This window comes from Dipodomys merriami, unplaced genomic scaffold (assembly GCF_024711535.1).
Source record: "Dipodomys merriami isolate MVZ:Mamm:240054 unplaced genomic scaffold, mDipMer1.0.p SCAF_273, whole genome shotgun sequence".
Taxonomy (NCBI): domain Eukaryota; kingdom Metazoa; phylum Chordata; class Mammalia; order Rodentia; family Heteromyidae; genus Dipodomys; species Dipodomys merriami.
Window position 1 is genome coordinate 141,171 of NW_027204193.1, and position 21,161 is coordinate 162,331.

A 21,161-nucleotide genomic window follows, 5' to 3' on the forward strand; every position below is an offset into this window, starting at 1 on the left:
TTTTGTACCAGTACTGGGGTTTGAACTCAGGACCTCACACAGTTACTTGGCTTTTTGCCTGGCAGGCGCTCCACCAGTTGAGCCACACTTCCACTTCTGACCTTTTGCTGGCTAAATAGAAGAATCTCCCAGATACATCTGCTCAGACTGACTTTGAACCATGAACCTCAGACCTCAGCCTCCAGAGCAGGGTCACAGGTGTGAGCCACTAATGCCAGGGACAAAACTGCATTTTCTAATGAGAAACTCTCAGTCTTTGGGGCTGGAAGCATCTCCACTAATCGGGAACACTTCCAAGTATTTCACATGGCTTTCCTTGCTAGTCTCTCCTCCCTCCCTCCCCCTCTCCTTCTCTCTCCCCTCCACTCCAGTGAACACTGGGAACTGGGACTGGGCACAGTGGCTCAGGCCCGGCATCCCAGCTACTCAGGAGTCTGAGATCTGAGGATTGTGGTTCAAAGCCAGCCAGGGCAGGAAAGTCCCTGAGACTCTTCTCCAACCAATCACCAGAAAACCAGAAGTGGCGCTGTGACTCCAAGTGGTAGAGCGCTAGCCTTGAGCTGAGCTCAGGACAGTGCTCAGGCCCAGAGTTCAAGGCCCACAACTGACCTCCCTCCAAAGAGAACCTCCCTTCGAGTATGATGGGAAATGAACACAAAAGACAGAGGAAATGGGAGTGGGGAAGTCTTCTTTCCCATAAGCATTCCGATGCACAGGAAATGCCTCAGCTATGTCTAGACCCACAAGTAGAAAGTCTCTCTCAGAATAGTTGCTTAAATCTCCCTTCTATAATACTTAGGCTCACTCTGAGCCCAGATCAAAACCAGAAGACAAAAGAAATAAGTGTGTAATTCACCCTCTTGTTGGACTCTTTATTCAAGCTTTGGATTTCTTCCTAAACACACTTCTGTTCACTTCTCAGAGTAGTATCTCTTTTGTATTGTGTACATAATTTGTAGTTGTGGTTAATGATTTTGAGTTCATTCCTTCTTGGCTAGGACTAAGCTACTCGAACCTATATTTTAACAATTCCATTGCAAATAAGATTTAATAATAAACATATCCATCCTCATATTCTTCAAGATTTTGAGAAACATTAATTAGAATATTATAACTCATAATAATATTTGTATGAAAAAATAAATTCATCTCTCTTAAAGACATTCAAGAATATTGAGGATAAGCATAAATAATTTAAAAATTGTACACTGAAGAATGTGATTGCACTGAGAATTCATCTCTATTCTACTTGCTTTTGACTTTTGACCAGATCTAATTTCCAAGAAGAGTAAACTAAGCCTACTTCTCGTTTCTTACCTGATGACTTGTTCCCTTGGCCAGCTGGCCTATCAAAGAGTTCAGCTAAGGATGAGGTGGCGAGGTGATCCTGAAGTGAACGAGACATGGCCATCACACACAGAGGTGTTCTTGCGAATTTAGCTCACAAAGACAACAGATACCTACACCTGACTTTTAGATTATGTTTCAGACTCCTCCTAGTTCCAAATTCCAAACATACGTTTATTTTGTGACTTGGATGTGGTGATCCCCTTGAGTATACGTTTTATGCTTGTGCATGTATTTCTGTGTGTGCTTTAAGTTGAAACTTAGTATCTTTAAGTAGCAGAACAGTTGCTTTGGGATTATACAAGGTCAACAGCACACACCAGTTCCCACATACTGTTCCTTTCAGCTATCACTTTTTAAGTTCAAAGTCCAGTTCATTCCAAGAACTTTTGGGGTTTTTTTTTTTGGGGGGGGGGATTGGTCATGGAGTTTGAACTCTGGGCCTGGGCGCTGTCCCTCAGCTCTTCAGTTCACTTGAGCCACAACACCATATCCAGTTTTCTGGTGGTTAATTGGAGATTAGTCTCATGGACTTTCCTACCTAGGCTGGCTTTGAACCGTAATCCTTGGAGCTCAGCCTACTGAGCAGCTAGGATTACAAGCATGAGCCACTGGTGCCCAGATTTCTGTGAGACTCTTAGCTCCAATTAATCACCAAAAAACTAGAAGTGGAGTTGTGGCTCAAGTGGTGGAATACTAGCCTTGAGCACAAAAGCTCAGGGACAGTGCCCGGACTCTGAGCACAAGCCCCAGGAGCAGCACAAAAAATATTCTATTAAATTGAATGACCAGTAAATTAAAATAAAATGAAAGTGTTAGAAAGATGAATACAACGAAAATATATATTTATCAAATAAATATATTTTTTCTGACAAAACTTTACAATTACGAAGCAATTAGACTCACCTAAGATACAGTATCGGGAAATTGGTAACTTTAAATGAGGTTACTCTTATTCGGGACACCGCACACTTGCAGTATCTGTGAGTCAGTAAGAATACATGTTAGGGTATTCAAAAGACCATACTGTCGTATTATTTAGTCTTCCCTTTATTTTTGATAACTTATTATTGAGATTGATTAAACATTTCACAGTCTTGTAGGGCAGTGATGCTTAACATCACTAGTCTTCCCTTTAAATTGTGACGTTTTGTGCATTTGGTGTTAATGAAAATCTTCAGTGTTTTAAATTTTGCTTTGTGTCGCCAGGCAATGTTACTTGAAAACACGGGTATCATAACATACGAAGAGTTCTACCTGACAATATCGAGCGTGCTCCTGACAAGGCCGGAGTCCGACGGGAACCTGACAGTGTTGGACACGGACTTTGGTGGCGTCCCTGTGCGCCTGTACGTGCCCACGGGGGCCGCGGAACGCCAGAGGCCTGCGGTCGTTTTCCTTCACGGGGGTGCGTTTGTCCTGGGAAGCTGCAGTAAGTGCACCTTGTGGATATGCATGCATCGAGTCAAATGCATGACCTACATATGTAATGCATGTCACTGAGAGGACATTTGCTGACACAGTATCTATTTGTGAGTAGTCTCTGCATCTCAGTTGATGGTATCAATCACAACTTACCCAAATGTCCTCATAGTTAAAATAATAGATGAGATTTTATTAAACAAATGTATTGATAACATCGTCTTGGAAGTACAAAAAGCTAACATGAAGCTTATGTTTAAAAATAACAAAGAACCCGACTTCAAGTCCCCTCAAATTAAAATAAACCATATGGGGTTTTGTGGGTTTCTGCTGTGCTGGGACTCGAACTCAGAGCCTGGGTGCTGTCCCTGAGCTGCTAATACTCTACCACTTGAGCCACAGCGCCACTTCTGGCTTCTTCAGGGTAGTTTATTGGAGATGAGTCTCACTGATCCCCTGCCTGGGCTGGCTTCAAACCACAACCCTCAGCCTCCTGAGTAGCTGGGATTATAGGTGTGAGCCACTGGCAGCACATAAACTAAAACTGGGACGATTCAGAGATGATTCACATGGCCCCCACACAGGGGTGACGTGCAAATTCACGAAGAGCTCCAGATTTAAAAAAACAACAATAACAACAACCTGAATGTATTTTTATACATTGCATGCATGAGGCCCTGTGTTCAATTCCTCAGCACCACACAAGCAGAGAAAGCTGGAAGTGGCGCTGTGGTTCAAGTGGTAGAGCGCTAGCCTTGAGCTGAAGAGCTGAGGGACAGCGCCCAGGCCCAGAGTTCAACAACAACCACCACAAGAATGTGAATGTTCATGCAGATTTCTGACATCTCAGAGAGAGGATAGCTTACTTTGTTCAGTGACACTAAGAAGTATATTTGGTAATAGAGAAATTAACATCATTTCCTTGAAAAGACAATACTAACAGTGTTGGGAAAAATAAAATAGGGTCCAACCTCTGAATGTACAAAAACTGACAGTGCTGTCTGCAATACCACCTTCAACCCGAGTCTCAGTTTCTGGCTTATTGTATCAGACAATGTGATGAGACACCATGGAAATGAACACTTCTGTTGTAGTCAAGGTTCTACAGATACTCAGAGATCTGGGATCCAAATGACACGCCAGTTGCTCCCTGAGCTCTGCAGATGTCCTTAGCACTGGCAGCGGGCCCTTGAGCTGCGGACTCTTCCAGAAGAGCCTCTGGCAGGGCTGGCTGCCACAGGCCTTCCCAGGGCCGACACATGGCCAGGCCATCCCGGCCTCCCGCCCCGGGACGCAGCGCAAGGGTGGCCAAGGAGGACTCTGGTTCCCATTTGACTTAGAACTAGGAAAATTTGTCACTCGGACAGGATGTTCCTCCAAGTGGAGAGAGAGGGACCCAGCAGGGATGCCAGTGACACGTCACAAGCTCAGGTGATTTTCCAGTGCTCTTTACTTGCGGGGTCCTTCTTTATGTTTGTCTCATTGCAGAGCTGGAAGCCTACAACTTCCTGAACAGAATGGTGGCAAACAGACTGGACGCTGTGGTGGTGGGAGTCGAGTAAGCTAGCGATTGCTCCTCGAGCGGGGCAGAGCTTGATTTCCCAAGCCTGGGGGAGGGCGGGGCTGGGGGCTGGGGGCTGGGGGCAGGCAGCGCCCAGGCCCCTCCGAGACCCCTGCGTGCAGCACGGCGTGGGCCAAACCGCAGACGGCAGGCCTGGCCTGGCCCCTGGGCAGCACACGCGGGAAGAGCGTGCCCCTGTTGCACACTTATACTGTGTTGAGACGGGAATCTACACAAGGAGCCTTCTATTGCTTGGAGTAATGTTAAGTAACCTGTGTTGGATCTGATGATTAGAGCATTTCAAGTCCTTCTCAAACAACAGCTTAGTGTCTCCTAACATTTAACCAAGTTTCAAAGAACATTTCACAGTCAATTAAATGCTTGTTACTTTGTAGCCTATTCAGGTGTAGTCTGTAGAATGCTTGATCCTGAGGAAAAGTTTTCCTCCTGTCTTGCAAATTCCATACTCCAGAACATACTTCAGAGACTTTAGGCTGTTTCCTAAATGAAATGTTCCTAAATGAAAATGTTGCCTGAATGAAGAATTTCTTTGCTAAGACAGAGTCCAAGGGGGTCAAATGGACAATAAGGGGAAGTCAGTGCTGTCATATTACAATCACTGCTTTCTACCAACCACAAAAGAAAAAGACATTTCATATTGATTTCCTTTTCTTCTGCAGTTTAATTATATAATGTCACCTAATCATTTTTAATAAACTTTTTAAATTATTAAATATGTTGGACAGGCTTAAAAAGTCTATCACTTACTTAGGATTTTTTTTTTTATCGGTCATGGGCCTTGAACTTAGGGCCTGGACACTGTCCCTCAGCTCTTCAGCTCAGGGCGAGCGCTCTACCACTTGAGCCACAGAGCCACTTCTGGTTTTCTGGTGATCAATTGGACATAAGAGTCTCACAGACTTTCCTTGCCTGGGCTGGCTTTGAACCATGAACCTCAGATCTCAGCCTCCTGAGTAGCTAGGATTACAGGAATAAGCCACCAGTGCCAGGCTTGTTTTTTACTTGAAAGAATATTTCAAGCAATGGTTGTATTTTTGGCATTTTAGATTATACTGTATTTTAGATACTTTAACAAGATTGCAGTTGATATAATTCACTATTTCTTATGAGTATTAAGATCACTACTATAAAAAATTTTAAACTGAAGAGGTGTGCTCCTATCACAGAAAATATACACACAGATTCACTAGAAGATTCTGTAGTAACATGTACAAATTCACAATGGTTAAACAAAATGTCTTGCATCATGATGCTTATATATTCGTAGGTCAGTTCTTGTTTTAAATGAAATTTTCACAGTGTTTCTGATATGAAATGGGACATATAACCTTATAAAGACCTAACTACAAATCATCTGCTGTCAGATTTTCTGCTTTTAAATTTTCTAGTGTATTTCCATCAACAGTTCTGGAAGTTTATGAATACCGACACTGAGACTGTAATAAACACAGTAGTGAGTCTGCTTTGCTCTTCCATAAGAATTTATTTTTATGGAGATGAAGAGAAAACATTTCCTCACTCATCTCTCCTAAAATAAACCCTTGTTCTCATTTCCATAGAATACCTGAAATCCTTTATACCAGGAAGTATTTTGATTTTTTTTTTACTGATTTAAAAAAAAAAAAACCCAGAAAGTACTAGTAAGCACAGGCTTAGCTGGTGAACGTCACGACTCCAAGATGGGCCAATTTTGATCAATGTGTCTGTTGGTTAAATTAACATGTATTTAATTATAAATGCTTTGTTGGTTTTTTGTTCCTCTAAAGCTACAGACTAGCTCCGCAGTATCATTTCCCAGTTCCTCTTGAAGACTGTATTTCCGCAGTCAAGTTTTTTCTGCAGGATGAAATCCTTAGGCAGTATGGCGTGGATTCCGCCCGCGTCTGCATCTCTGGAGACAGCTCAGGCGGTTTGCTCGCAGCCCAAGTGGTTCAAGCGGTAGGTGCTCAGCCGTCCGTGTGACCCGTGTGTGTGCATGCACTCTGTTTTATTTCAGTCTCTATTTTTATGTTAAGTATCTTACTTTAACATGAAATGGAAAGCAAGCAGGTCCTGTCTGTGTCACTTCACATTTAAAAGTGGCTTTGGTGTTATAAAGTTGAATAAAACTCTTATGTACTATAATAATTCTAAGAAAAAAATACAAAGACAAACATTAAGGAAAATAAATGAGCAAATACTATAGAGAACAAACTGAGGCCCTGAGACAAAGACTTTGTTAGGAAACTTCCAAAGAAGCCGCACAATTTTTAATTTATTAACAAAGATTGATAGGAGATTTGTTACATAACTGTTTCACGAGTTAGAGTGAAGAGAAATCCTGGCCACTGCCTCCATACTCAGCCTTCCTGCCCCAGGACAGGACCGCTCAGGCCGCAGGACGCGGGGATGACAAATGGGCTTTTCAAATTTGCTTGGACCCTAAAATGTTGATGTTTGCTTTACTTCCATGAGTAGCAAATAATCATCATTATGATGGTGGTGGTGGTGGTGTCCTGCCAGGAGACCAGCACACACAGGCAGACACTAGTGTCACAGACGCACACTCTGCACACACACAGGCAGGTGCTAGTGTCACAGACGCACACCTTGCACACACACAGGCAGGCGCTAGTGTCACAGACACACACCCTGTACACACACAGGGAGGCACCTAGTGTCACAGACACACACCTTGCACACACACAGGCAGACGCTAGTGTCACAGACACCCTGCACACACACAGGCAGGCGCTAGTGTCACAGACACCCTGCACACACACAGGCAGGCGCTAGTGTCACAGACACACACCCTGCACACACACAGGCAGGTGCTAGTGTCACAGACGCACACCCTACACACACACAGGCAGGCAGGTGCTAGTGTCACAGACGCACACCCTGCACACACACAGGCAGGTGCTAGTGTCACAGACGCACACCCTGCACACACAGGCAGGTGCTAGTGTCACAGACGCACACCCTGCACACACAGGCAGGTGCTAGTGTCACAGACACACACCCTGCACACACAGGCAGGCAGGTGCTAGTGTCACAGATGCACACCCTGCACACACAGGCAGGCAGGTGCTAGTGTCACAGACGCACACCCTACACACACACACAGGCAGGTGCTAGTGTCACAGACGCACACCCTGCACACACACAGGCAGGTGCTAGTGTCACAGACGCACACCCTGCACACACACACGCAGGCAGGTGCTAGTGTCACAGACGCACACCCTGCACACACACAGGCAGGTGCTAGTGTCACAGACGCACACCCTGCACACACAGGCAGGCAGGTGCTAGTGTCACAGACGCACACCCTGCACACACAGGCAGGCGCTAGTGTCACAGACGCACACCCTGCACACACACAGGCAGACGCTAGTGTCACAGATGCACACCCTGCACACACAGGCAGGTGGTAGTGTCACAGACGTACACCCTGCACACACAGGCAGGTGCTAGTGTCACAGACGCACACCCTGCACACACAGGCAGGTGCTAGTGTCACAGACGCACACCCTGCACACACAGGCAGGCAGGTGCTAGTGTCACAGACGCACACCCTGCACACACAGGCAGGTGCTAGTGTCAGACGCACACCCTGCACACACAGGCAGGCGCTAGTGTCACAGACGCACACCCTGCACACACAGGCAGGCAGGTGCTAGTGTCACAGATGCACACCCTGCACACACAGGCAGGCAGGTGCTAGTGTCACAGACGCACACCCTGCACACACAGGCAGGTGCTAGTGTCACAGACGCACACCCTGCACACACAGGCAGGCAGGTGCTAGTGTCACAGACACACACCCTGCACACACAGGCAGGTGCTAGTGTCACAGACGCACACCCTGCACACACACAGGCAGGTGCTAGTGTCACAGACGCACACCCTGCACACACACAGGCAGGTGCTAGTGTCACAGACGCACACCCTGCACACACACACGCAGGCAGGTGCTAGTGTCACAGACGCACACCCTGCACACACAGGCAGGCAGGCGCTAGTGTCACAGACGCACACCCTACACACACACAAGCAGGTGCTAGTGTCACAGACGCACACCCTGCACACACAGGCAGGTGCTAGTGTCACAGACGCACACCCTGCACACACAGGCAGGCAGGTGCTAGTGTCACAGACGCACACCCTGCACACACAGGCAGGTGCTAGTGTCACAGACGCACACCCTGCACACACAGGCAGGCAGGTGCTAGTGTCACAGACGCAGACCCTACACACACACAGGCAGGTGCTAGTGTCACAGACGCAGACCCTGCACACACACAGGCAGGTGCTAGTGTCACAGACGCACACCCTGCACACACACAGGCAGGTGCTAGTGTCACAGACGCACACCCTACACACACACAGGCAGGTGCTAGTGTCACAGACGCACACCCTGCACACACAGGCAGGCAGGTGCTAGTGTCACAGACGCACACCCTGCACACACGCAGGCAGGTACATGTGTCATAGAGCTAGACTGCACATACAGGAATGTACCCTGGCTCTGTGTTTTTGCACTGATAAGGGACATTCTTCTTTCCACTGAAATATCAGTGTTCCTATCCTTCCTACCACTAAGAGAATCTTCTGATAGTATATAAAGTATAAGTGAACTTGTTTCTTCTTCTGCAGTATTTGCTAAGTTATTTCCCAGAATGCTTGTTGTTGTTGTCATTGATAAGGGTGTCAACCTTCGTTTACAGTGTGTCTGAGGAGTCTGCCTGCACTCTCTATGGGGTTGGGGTTTTTCTGATTTTTGGTTTTACACTGAGAAAATCTTAAGCTGGGTGTGGCAGCACACCTATAATCCCAAGCAGTCAAGAGGTGGAGTCAGGGAGACTAAGACCCAAGGCCAAAGCACAGGACTCTATCTGAAAAGCAAAACCACCACCACCACCACGAGGACAAAGGGGCCGGGCTGGCACCGAGGAGGAGCACCGGCCTGGCGAGTTTAACCGAGGTTAACCCCAGGCACTTGTTCTTCTAAGGCTGCTCCACCAAGGCTAGTGTGTGTGTGTAAGAGTGTAATCCTGCAACATGGCGGCCTGTCCACTCAGCACAGACACACTCCCAGGTTCCGACATGCCAGGAGTCTGCCCACAGCTCTCCGCGCCTGAGGCCCTGCCAGTGGCCCTATACTTCCAGTGCCTACGGCTGCCACTGTCCTAGGTTAATGCACACAGCGCAGGCTCTCGCCATTCATCTTTTGAAGTGAAGCAGGACCAGTATCAAGTGGACATACTGGACATCAGAGCACTTCTTAGGGATTTGCTGTGTGATCACCAGGAAGCACCATTTGAGGCTTTACAATAAAGGGGTGCTTACAGGGGTGCCCCGAGGACACATCTTCACATTCAGCCGAGGGGGCATCGGAAAGAGGGGCGCGGGGCACCCGACCGTCAGTGACGTCTGTGCGCTGGGCGGCCTCCACTTGGCCCCTTTCTCTAAAGCCTGGCATCCCTCCAGCTTCGGGCGTAAGGCTTGTGGCATGTAACAACTCCTATTGGGAAAACTAGTATTCGTTTCATTCACAAACTGTGAATCTCACTTCATTTTTCTTTATTCCAACGTAGCTTGGAAATAAATCATTGAAAGTATGAGCTCTCCTGCCTCAAGAACCAGCAGAAATTTCTAAGTCGTCTTTAAGGACCCTTTCTGCTCCTAACTCAGTTTTGTGTCTGTGGCCATGATTTCTTCCCTGAACTGTTAAGATGGTCCATTTCATTTCGGTAATTATCAATCAAAGGGCACCGAGGAAGGATTAAGATCCTGGAACATAAATAGGACATTGCTTCTTTATTTTCCTTTTGAACTTATGGGTCCTAGTGCACACAGACTATGTGTTCTGCAGGTGCTTGGACATTCTCCCTTGTGATGTGAATTTAATGTCAACTAGTTCTTGTGTGTTTCTGCACCGCCTACCTCGGTAGGGCAGTCCTGAAGCGTTGGTGGTGCGGCCATCTGCTCTGTGTTTGTGGCAGGACCTGGCTTTCTTTGGGGAGGCCAATCTAGGTTCTTTCTGTTGTGTAAGACTAGAAGAAAAAAGGCAAGTGTTATATCTGATATATGTAATAAGGAAGATGACAAATACTGCGCTTTTCCTGCTCTTCCGACTCCCCGGGGTCGCCGACCACCTTCCCTCACACCCCACCGCACAGCCGCTCACCAACCCGCCCCTGCTCCCGCCCCTCACACCCTGCCGCACAGCCGCTCACCAACCTGACTGTGTTCCCGTCCCTCACACCCCGCCGCACAGCCGCTCACCAACCCGCCCCTGCTCCCGCCCCTCACACCCTGCTGCACAGCCGCTCACCAACCTGACCCTGTTCTTGCTGCTCTTGTCTAGGCTGGCTCACACCAAGATGGTCTCAGACAGCCTTTCCTAGGAATGGCACACTTGTATTTGCTTGGTGGCCATACGTGTACGTGTGCATGCATGATTGTTCACATTGCTTTGTCTGTAAGTTGTGAGAGTAATTACTAGTGATTTAGAAATTTTATAAACTACTGACCTCAGACGATTGAAGCCTAATTTCATTATGTTTTTCAGCTAAAGAATGATCCGGAATTCAAAGATAAAATTAAGGCACAGGCCTTAATCTACCCTGGGCTGCAACTGTTCGACACCCTCATGCCATCACACATGGAGAATGAATATGGCCCCATCCTGCCAAGAAAGATGCTCATTAAGTTAGGGTGTCTCTATGTAACTAAAGACCAAGCCCTGCCCCAAGCGATGTGGAAAAACCAGCATGTGCCTCAAGAGCACAAACATCTGCTGAAGTTTGTTAACTGGAGTACCTTCCTTCCTGAGAAGTATAAAAAGAGCCATGTGTATACTGAACCCATTACTGGAATTTTTAATGCTTCTTATCTCAATTCGGTAGCACACATGTCACCTTTGATAGCTAATGACTCTGAGCTACAGACCTTGCCCCTAACCTATGTGCTCACCTGTGAGCACGATGTCCTAAGAGATGATGGACTTATTTATGTCACCCGACTGCAAAATGCTGGAGTGAACGTTACTCATGACCACGTAGAAAACGGGTTCCATGGCGCTCTAGCATTCATAAACTCACCATTTCATCTAAACTTGGGCCACAGAGTCAAAGATAAGTATATAAGTTGGTTAGAGGAAAATCTATAAATGAGACATCTATCTAGATGATCACTTGCTTAGAAATGTAATACACACCAAGTTTGATGGACAGAATGAATTCATAATAAATATAGTTAAAATCAAAATAAGGGTTACTGCGTATCGTTCATTTTCCCAGTCACGGGAAATGAAGGCATTTTATTATTCCAAGGAAACATTGCTGCCATTGATCAAGAGCAGTGGGGCACTGCAGTGTGACTGTGGTTATAGGCAAAGCGGGCGTGACATCTGGCAGCGGTGGTGGGTGTGTGGCTGGCAGTGGTGGTGGTGGGTGTGCGGCTGGCGGCTGGCAGCGGTGGTGGTGGGTGTGCGGCTGGCGGCTGGCAGTGATGGTGGTGGTGGGTGTGCGGCTGGCGGCTGGCAGTGATGGTGGTGGTGGGTGTGCGGCTGGCGGCTGGCAGTGGTGGTGGTGGTGGGTGTGTGGCTGGCGGCTGGCAGCGGTGGTGGTGGTGGGTGTGCGGCTGGCGGCTGGCAGTGATGGTGGTGGTGGGTGTGTGGCTGGCGGCTGGCAGTGATGGTGGTGGTGGGTGTGCGGCTGGCGGCTGGCAGTGATGGTGGTGGTGGGTGTGCGGCTGGCGGCTGGCAGCGGTGGTGGGTGTGTGGCTGGCGGCTGCTTCAAAGCCCCTCACGCATGACATGGGGGGAGGGGGCGCAGTACGGGGTGGAACTCGGGGCCCGGTGCCAGGTGCGCCCTCCCCGCCAAGCACATTCCTGCCCCTTGTCGCTAGAGTTCACAGGAGCTCATGTTTCCCCTCTGGCTGTGGCCAGGACCACTTCCGCCATCCACGAGTGCAGGCCGCACCACCCGCTCAGCACTCTGTGGCTGTCATCGTGGCAGATCCTAAGTTCCAGAACACAAGGGACCCTTCCCCCAGTCTCACGGGGGCCGCCCGGCTGGGGCTTGAGCTCTGTGGCACGGTTGTCTTCCTTCACAGACCCGAGGAGCCCAGAAGGTACCGGTGCCCAGTCTGTAGGTATAAGCACCAGCAACGGCAGGGCATGGGATTCCCGGAGGTGCGGTCCCGAGACCTTCCCTGGCTCTGCGGGCCAGGGGCAGATGCGCTGGAGCCCGGGACGCAGGCTTTACAGTCCCAGGGTCTGTGGATGGAAGGGGCAGGCGGGCGGGCCAGGCCCAGCCGCCCTGCGGCTGCGTGATGGGGTTGGGCTCTCCCGGATCCAGGCTGTCTGAGGGCTTCTGGCGTGGGCAGCTGCCATGCCAAGGCCGGACCCAGGACGGGATCTATCTGTCCACCACTCTTGCTGAGCATGTCACCAAGGGCCAGGGCTGCTGGTGGGCATTGTGGATGTGGACGGCACGGTTCCCGGCTCTCGAGGACAGGACTCTGCACGGTGGGGGACAGTCCCGAGCCTGTGGGACAGGGAGGCCCGGCTGGCTCCTGCCAGGGGCACAGGCAGGACACGGTAGCCGCAGTCCTGGAGTGGACAGGTCTCCAGCTCCAGTGAACACGTGCAGGTATGGCGGTCCTCTGTGACCCCAGCTCAGTCCCAGGAGCGAGGCTGTCTCTGTCCTGAGGTGGTGGGCTGGCTGGCCGGGCTCTGTGGTGGTCCTGTGGCAGGGGCAGGGCCGGGGGCGGGGCGGCCCTGCGTGCGGCCCTCTGCCTGGGCTGCCCCCTGGCTCTGAGGCGGGGTAGGGCGCCTGCCCCGCCCTCTTCTCCAGCCCTGCAGAGCCCCAGCAGCTCCCTTGGCTCGTATTCACACATCCATCATGACCACGGTGCTTGGGTTTGTGTGTCAAGAAATTAGTTCCAATTGATAAAAAACAAGAACACCGGGTCCTCTTCTATTTCCTGTGTGCAACTCTCCAAACCTTGAATGTTTGCAGAAAGTAAAGACGACTTGGTTCGCAGTCATACTACGCGCAGGCCCCCTCATGTGTCTGTCTAGTTTCATCCATCTGCGCGGCCCAAGTTGCTAACACAGAACCAAAGTCAGATGTTCACTATGGGCGTCCGTGGCCACAGACCGATGGGCCTGGGCTTATCAGGCTGGCGGCGGCTGTGCCCAGAGGAGCGGGTGCTCCACGCCAGCGCTGCCTCTCCACCCACCCCAACGGTGCCATCCATGCCCACTGCAAAGCGTCTGGCTTCCCAGCACGAGGTGCCCCCGCTGGCCGGCCAGGATGACGAGGACCTGCACCCGCTGGCGGCAGCGCAGGGCTCAGGGTGACACCTGGGGCTGCCGGGTGTCCTTCCACGGGGCTGGGACCGCAGAGGAAGGGGCTCCCCGGGGGGCGCAGAGCGCCGCGGGGAAGGTGCGACAGAGGGCCCCCAACCACCGCGCAGCTGCTGCAGGGATGAGCAGAGGGGCCCGGCCGGCACGGGAGCCACCGCCGGGGAAACCTACACCAAAACCAGTGCTGGCTGCCCGCCGCGAGTTCCTCTCCCAGTGAGAGGCAAAAAGGAAACTGCTCAGTTGTGGAGCAAGGGTGATGCCAAGACCTCGATTAACCAACAGCTGCGACCCAACACCACTGTGAGGCGCTCCAGATGAGCTTGGACCACCGCGGAAGGCACGCGGCCCCCACGCCACCAGGACTGCCCTCACAGCCCCAGGGAGGCCCCACGGGCCTGCTGGCGATGCAGACGCCGAGGAAGTCAGCCGAGAAGCCCGCCGTGGAAGTGACGGCGGAGGGCGGCTCTGGGCCGGTAACCGCCACCGGAATGGCCGGGGCTTGACCGGATGCACAGTCTTCTAACGGGACACAGAGTCTCAGTAGCTGAGAACTTCCCTGCGACCCACCCACGCCACTCCTGGGCATCTGCGCAATGCCACCAGCCAGGACCCCACAAAGCCACTTGCACACCCGGGCTCACTGCGGCCTCTCCCCAACAGCCAAGGAACGGGGGCAGCCCAGATGCCCTGCAACAGAGGAGCTGACTCAAAAACTGTGGTTCCACACACAACAGGAGTTTACTCCTCCACGAGAAAGTAAGACCATGTCATTTGCAGGAAAATGGATGGACCCAGAGCAAATCATGTTAAGTGAGGTAAGCCAAGCGGAGAGACAGACAGACATAATGTAACTGCACATAAATATATCTGTACAGGACTCGTGGCATTCACACACAAGCAGCCATGCCAAAGGAGGGCACCGGGGAGAGGAGCCCAAAGACAGACTCTCTGGAACATGTAAAATACTGATTGAAACGAATGCCAGGAGATGGAAATACGGGTTGTGTAAAAAAACAAAACCTCACAACAATGCAGGAAAACACTGGTGTACAGCTAGAAATAAAGTTGGCAACACTGATAAATCAATCATGCGATGGTGGCACCGGTGCGGTCAGGTGGACCACACCCATCACCGCACGGACAGGCCTGGAGAGAGCGACAGCCTGTGACCATCTGCGGGCCATCTTCCACTAATGACTAACCTACAAGGACAGCGGCTGGAAGGCAGCCGTGAGTGTGGCCCCTGGCCGGGGTGAGGAGGGGACCCCAGGAGCCATGGGGGAGACACCCGGCCAGGGAGAGGAGGGGACCCCAGGAGCCATGGGGGAGACGCCTGGCTGGGGGGAGGAGGGGGAGACGCCCGGCCGGGGGAGGAGGGGGAGACACCTGGCTGGGGGAGGAGGGGGAGACGCCTGGCCGGGGGAGGAGGGGGAGACGCCTGGCCAGGGGAGGAGGGGGAGACGCCTGGCCGGGGGAGGAGGGGGAGATGCCCGGCCCAGCCGGGGGAGGAGGGGGAGACGCCTGGCTGGGGAGAGGAGGGGGAGACGCCCGGCTGGGGAGAGGAGGGGGAGACGCCTGGCTGGGGGAGGAGGGGGAGACGCGCGGCTGGGGAGAGGAGGGGGAGACGCCCGGCCGGGGGAGGAGGGGGAGACGCCTGGTTGGGGAGAGGAGGGGGAGACGCCCGGCTGGGGGGAGAGGAGGGGAAGACGCTTGGCTGGGGAGAGGAGGGGGAGACGCCCGGCTGGGGAGAGGAGGGGGAGACGCCTGGCTGGGGAGAGGAGGGGGAGACACCCAGCTGGGGGGAGAGGAGGGGGAGACGCCCGGCTGGGGAGAGGAGGGGGAGACGCCTGGCTGGGGAGAGGAGGGGGAGACGCCTGGTTGGGGAGAGGAGGGGGAGACGCCCGGCCGGGGGAGGAGGGGGAGACGCCTGGTTGGGGAGAGGAGGGGGAGACGCCTGGCTGGGGAGAGGAGGGGGAGACGCCTGGCTGGGGAGAGGAGGGGGAGACGCCCGGCTGGGGGGAGAGGAGGGGGAGACACCCGGCCCGGGGAGGAGGGGACACAGGGATGTCGGATGCTTCCCCCACAGGGAGCCTGGACGGCAGGACCCCACGAACGCACAGCAGAGATTCTACTCGGCAGTGACCTCGCGACAACTTACCTGATGAGTGATCTGATGTGAAGTAAAACTGAACAGTCAACACCAGTCAGAATGTACTTTCTGGAGAAGTTTAATCAAAGGCAGCCATAGGCATGTCATGAATTGCAATATTAAATTTACAAGGGACATGCAAAAAAAGACAAATGCATTATGAACTGATAAGGACTTCTTTAATGATCTCAGCACAAACGTTTAACTTAAGGCACTTTTATTTTGCCAACAAACAACAATTAGTAAGAGAGTAATGGTTCACTGTGAAATAACAAATAGCCAATGCACTAGAATGTGGTGTGAAGAGGAGATACTTTCCTTTTCCTGCCTAGTGTCCATCTTCTATCAATGTTACAAGCACGGGAAAGATGAACTTTGCAGCCTCTGTGTAAATTTACCATTTGATGTACATTTTGCCAGAACCTACAGAAAACAAGCACTCAGACTCTGATTAGACTTATCATTGGTTCACACTAAAATTTTTCATTGATGGGAAATACAAAATGTTTCAGTAAATGCATTTTAAAATAAATGCAGGCTAAATTTTCCACATGTAAAAAAGCAACCTCACACTTGCACATCACGAAGTGTGTAAAGGGGAGGAATTACATGTTGTCCAAATACATTAATTTAAAAAGCTTTACAAAATACATTGAAACTCATTTAGCTTTTAAACTCTTAGGTCGGGACTCCGGGATTTGAGCTGCTTCTGAGGAAAGTTTTCCAAGGAAGTCATTGCTTTAGCATTCTTTTATTTAAATGACAACTCTCCAGGAACATGTTTGGAAGAGTCTACCACTGTATTTAAATTTCCATCAACTTGCATCCTATCAGTGTGTGTGTGTGTGTGTGTGTGCGTGCGTGTGTGTGTGTGTGTGTGTGATCTTCCAGTTTCTACCCCACTTTTCTCCATGTAAGAATGGCAGGAATCCTGTGAAGGCTCTGACGGCTCAGTGTGCGTGCCAGCCCTGGCCGTGGGGTCGCTGGTGGCCGCCCCCTGGAAGGCTGTTTTTCTCACCAGCTGTTTTCTCTACACTCTGGGGCTGCAGGCTCCAGGGTGCCCACTGCACTGCACCCTTACAGGGATGGCAAACGGAACACGGAAAGAGCTGCTTCCATGGAGGAATTAGGACAACACGGCATGAGACTTCAATCTAAGCAAAATCTGTCTCAGGAATTCAAGACAATTATGGAGCGTTTTTTTTGGTGATCACTTCAATAGAAACGAACACATTTGCTCAAAAAAACATAAGAAGAAAAAGAAAAAAAATCAGTCAGGATAGAAAACACTTAGGAAATTGACTAAAGGAAAAATTCCCATTGCTTTTCTTTTCTCTTCTTTTCTTTTGTCAGTCATGGGGCCTGAACTCTGGACCTGGGCGCTGTCCCTCAGCTCTTCAGCTCAAGACGAGCGCTCTACCACTTGAGCCACAGCGCCACTTCTGGCTTTTTTCTTTTTTCTTATATGGTGCTGAGGAATGGAACCCAGGGCCTCAGGCGTGCAAGGCAAGCGCTCTACCACTGAGCCACCTTCCCAGCCCCCCCCCCCACATTGCTTTTCTTAGAATATACAGTGGAAAAAAGCTCTGCATTTTTACTAAACTTCCAAATTCCCACTTTAAAACAAGAAAAAATCTACCCATAGATTTCATATACAAAATGATTAATAAATTAACTTAAAAACATGTAAGGTGCATACAAATGCTATGCAAATATAACACTCATTCTTAAAACAGTATAACTGCTGTTTGTAATATAGACTATAAAAATATATGGTTCCAACTGAAAAAATGGTGTTTTAACTACCCATAATCTTGGAAAAGAAGCCAGCAAGGACGGGGCATGACTCGCTCACTAGGCACAATGTTCAGACTTGGGAGGCCCTATCACTCTCAGGCAGATACATACAACCAGATGAAAGGTAAAGAATGCTAACTTAGTGAAAAGAAGGGTGGGTAATGTTTTGGCAAAGTCTTTCCCAGCCCACAGTAAACATACAATGAGTGGCTGGAGCGAGATATTTTCACAGTGTACAAAGCAGTTCGCACGGCTGCTGCCACGGCAAAGTGAGCTGAGGCGCGTCTGAGCTCAGGCTCTGCCGTGAGTGACCCACCTGGGAGAGCAAATAAATAATTCACAGGATGATCTGTACAGACACGGCCTGGAGCTGTACTAGCTGCATTTAAAAAAAGTCGTTCTATGTAGTTTGCTCGTTATAGACAAATCTCACAGTATGCTCAACTATATTACATGTAAAAATTATACGGCCCAAAGAAAAGGAATTAACACAGAACTTGGGAAAATATCCCCCACACATTTTAAAATGCCCTGCAAGTTTCACATTCAAAATTTTATACATCTAAATCTAAAAAAATATTATATGGAGTACTTTTAAATTTACACAAACTGATAATAATTTACTGTATTCTTATTCTTATTATCTAATAGGAGCAAATTACCACATACTTGAACAAAGTTAAAATAGTTACTATTTCTTTATAATAAATTTGATGTATAATTTACTTGTGCTTTTTGCACCAACTTATAAATACAGTATATGTAATGCACAATCAAGATGGACAACATTGATAATTAAATTCAAAACAGCACATACTTACCTCACAAAATAAACATTAACGACACCTTTTATGAAAACCGGAGTCTCTGGATGCCAGGTCTGGGCAATGTGGCATCCCAGGCCGGCGTAGGACTGCGGTTCAGGAGGACCCAAACCAGGCAGTCGCGTCTCCCAAGCGGATAGCCAGCCAGCAGAACGCTCCGCTGCGGTCCCTGTGGGCCTGTTCCTTCCCAAAGACTCCCGCAAGGCGCTTGCTACTGAACACAAATCGGGGTGCAGCTGCTGACGGGCTCCCAGGGACCTCGGGGGGCTCATGCGGAAGCCTTGAAAGAAGTTCAAGTACTAAGCAACAGGTTGCTTCAGCACCTTTGACCACAACAGAAGCAAAGTCTTACATAAATAAGAATGAAGTTTATAAAGTGCTTATGAAATGATAAAACATTTCAAATAACTGTCCAATTCACCACCACAGGTGAATGAATGGGTCACTTTCCTGCACGATCTGCCATGCCTTTCCAATCAGCAGTTTGGTCCGCCAGTTTTGAAACAACGATACCTTTTTCACCATTAACAAATACATAAACATTTAAACTAACCATAATTCCTTCTGTAAATATGAGATTAAAAAAAGCACCAATTGCAAAAGGTTTGCTATCACACTCTGGTGTAGGCTGCATAATCTACATTTTTAAGTCTGCTTTAAAGTTGAATGTGACAACACCAAACCACGTGTTCACTTTTTCATTTAAATGCCTCTGTACGAAATACAGCATAAAATATCGGAAAACATCAAAGAAATGAAAGCCCACAAGGACCTCTGTCTGGGTGACTAATACATTAACTCTGCCTTTCTACGCTCCAGGGCACACATGAAGAGCACGTCTTCGTTTCCAGGTCTAGAAGTGTGAAGGGTGTCCGTACGGAGTCTCTCCCTGCTGTGGCTGGTTACCTAGCGAGAAAAACAAGGACAAGTTCAAATCATAGACGCAGTGCAATTCTGCTTTCCTCTTGCCACCGCACTCAGGAACAGCCCCAGGAACAGGGAATAGATATTCCTCGGGCAGATGCTGTTCTAGTCCTTGCAGACCCTGGCAGTGGGGTCCACGTAGTGCTGAGTCCACTCTGCAGAGGGGCAGACGGATGCACACAGGAAGTCAGCAGACACCAGACACGGACGGACTGCTGGCGGCCCCCGCGGGGGCCCTGTGCACAGGGCGGAGTCACACAGGGGCCGCCAGCAGCCAAGATGGCTGCCCTCACACTACGGCCGTCCGCAGCTCTGTCTTCCATTGTTAGCTGAATACTCTTGCAAAACCAATTCATTTGTTTGTACTTCTGGTGAAATTAGTTCTTCAGTAAGAACATCTAATCTCATAGAGCTGTTCAAAAATTAAATTAACAGATGGAAAGCCACAGGTTCCAGAAAAAGTGGATCTAGAAGATGCATTCCTCCAGCAAGTAAGAGCAGATACATGCCCCAAAGAGGTGTATTACACAAAGCCACGGGCGGCAGGGCGCTGGTGGCTCACGCCTATAATCCTGGCTATTCAGGAGACTGAGATCTAAGGATTGCGGTTTGAAGCCAGCCTGGGCAGGAAAGTCTGTGAGACCCTTATCTCCAATTAACCACCAGAAAACTGAAGTGGAGCTGTGGCTCAAAGTGGTAGAGTGCTAGCCTTGAGCTGAAGAGCGCAGGGATAAGGCCCAGGTTCTGCGTTCAAGCCCCATGACCAACCCCCCCCCCAACAAAAAAAAAATCATAGGCACCAATTTCTAGATACTTGAAAAAAAATTCTGCCTTAAGATTATTTTCTCTCAAGAACATAAACTCTAGAATTAATGAAACTATAATGAAGTCTTAATTGCAAATTGCTGTAATATCTATCTATAAAAGATTTACTTGATATAAATGAAATTAAATGACAGTTATAAGATAGCATTTTAAAAGAAAAATGCAAACAAAACCTTAATTATGACTGGCAGAGAGACACAAAAGTGTAGGCAAAGCCTTCCCTCTGTTGGGCAAGACCACACACACAGCAGCCAGGCAGGAAGTCAAGCTTGGACCCGGCTGGGTGGGGGCCACACCGGCCTGTCCTGGCAGCAGGGGCAGGCTGTGAGCCCCGGACAGCTGCCCTCCGCACAGACTGCCCTCCACTGCATCTCAGAAACACAGACCTGAGACCCAGGGAAAATGGCTCACTTTCGTTCTTGCTGTGCAGCCTAAAACAAAACAAAGCAAAACAGACGAACAAACCAAAACAAATTCATATGACTCAAGAAACCAAGACACCTGTGCTTTTACAGAATGCCACGAATTAAAAATATCTCCAGGGTTAGGCCAGGCGCTGGTGGCTCACGCCTGTCATCCTAGCTACTCAGGAGGCTGAGATCTGAGGATCACAGTTCAAAGCCAGCTGGGGCAGGAAAGTCCATGAGACTCTTATCTCCAATAAATCACTAGAAAACCGGAAGTGGCGCTGTGGCTCAAGCCGTAGAGCACTAGCCTTGAGCTGAAGAGCACAGTAACAGCGCCCAGGCCCAGGGTTCAAACTTCACTACCAACCAGCTACTGCCACTCACTACTGCCAACTCACTACTGCCAGCTCAGGCAGAAAAGTCTCCGTGAGATTCTTATCTCTAATTAGCCAATCAAAAACTGGAAGTGGCGCTGTAGCTCAAGTGGTAGAGCACTAGCCCTGAGCACAAAGAGCCTGAGGGACAG

General features: G+C 49.7%; 3 protein-coding genes and 1 non-coding gene across 10 annotated transcripts in view; 2 read left to right on the forward strand and 2 right to left on the reverse strand.

The window, feature by feature from the left end:
- The first annotated feature begins 3,282 nt into the window (after positions 1 to 3,282).
- Positions 3,283 to 3,390, forward strand: LOC138837677 (U6 spliceosomal RNA). The gene has a single exon (XR_011375401.1). It is a non-coding gene; the product is annotated as a U6 spliceosomal RNA (small nuclear RNA).
- A 638-nt stretch (positions 3,391 to 4,028) lies between these two features.
- LOC138837670 (arylacetamide deacetylase-like 2) lies at positions 4,029 to 11,504 on the forward strand. The gene is made up of 4 exons (XM_070036620.1): positions 4,029 to 4,092; positions 4,258 to 4,327; positions 6,118 to 6,289; positions 10,905 to 11,504. Exons 1-4 carry the CDS (start codon positions 4,029 to 4,031, stop codon positions 11,502 to 11,504), a joined length of 906 nt encoding a protein of 301 aa, XP_069892721.1.
- A 182-nt stretch (positions 11,505 to 11,686) lies between these two features.
- On the reverse strand, positions 11,687 to 12,154 carry LOC138837671 (uncharacterized). Its single transcript, XM_070036621.1, has one exon. It carries the CDS (start codon positions 12,152 to 12,154, stop codon positions 11,687 to 11,689), a length of 468 nt encoding a protein of 155 aa, XP_069892722.1.
- A 3,781-nt stretch (positions 12,155 to 15,935) lies between these two features.
- LOC138837635 (mediator of RNA polymerase II transcription subunit 12-like protein) overlaps positions 15,936 to 21,161 on the reverse strand; it is a 213,494-nt gene continuing 208,268 nt past the window's right edge. For 6 of the 7 annotated variants that reach the window (XM_070036566.1, XM_070036565.1, XM_070036564.1 and 3 more), the window contains one exon: positions 15,936 to 19,385. In XM_070036566.1, coding sequence (XP_069892667.1) covers positions 19,333 to 19,385 — 53 coding nt within the window. In that variant the 3' untranslated portion in view covers positions 15,936 to 19,332. The remainder of the gene's footprint in view (positions 19,386 to 21,161) is intronic. The other variant, XR_011375387.1, reaches the window with a different exon arrangement.

Excerpts from the sequence above, each read along its gene's own strand:
- LOC138837670 (XM_070036620.1), top strand. The coding sequence starts at position 4,029 with ATGGCCAGGCCATCCCGGCCTCCCGCCCCGGGACGCAGCGCAAGGGTG. Across the intron at positions 4,328-6,117 it reads GCTGTGGTGGTGGGAGTCGA|CTACAGACTAGCTCCGCAGT; the intron begins GTAAGCTAGCGA and ends GTTCCTCTAAAG. Across the intron at positions 6,290-10,904 it reads CAGCCCAAGTGGTTCAAGCG|CTAAAGAATGATCCGGAATT; the intron begins GTAGGTGCTCAG and ends TATGTTTTTCAG.
- LOC138837671 (XM_070036621.1), bottom strand. The coding sequence starts at position 12,154 with ATGTCATGCGTGAGGGGCTTTGAAGCAGCCGCCAGCCACACACCCACC.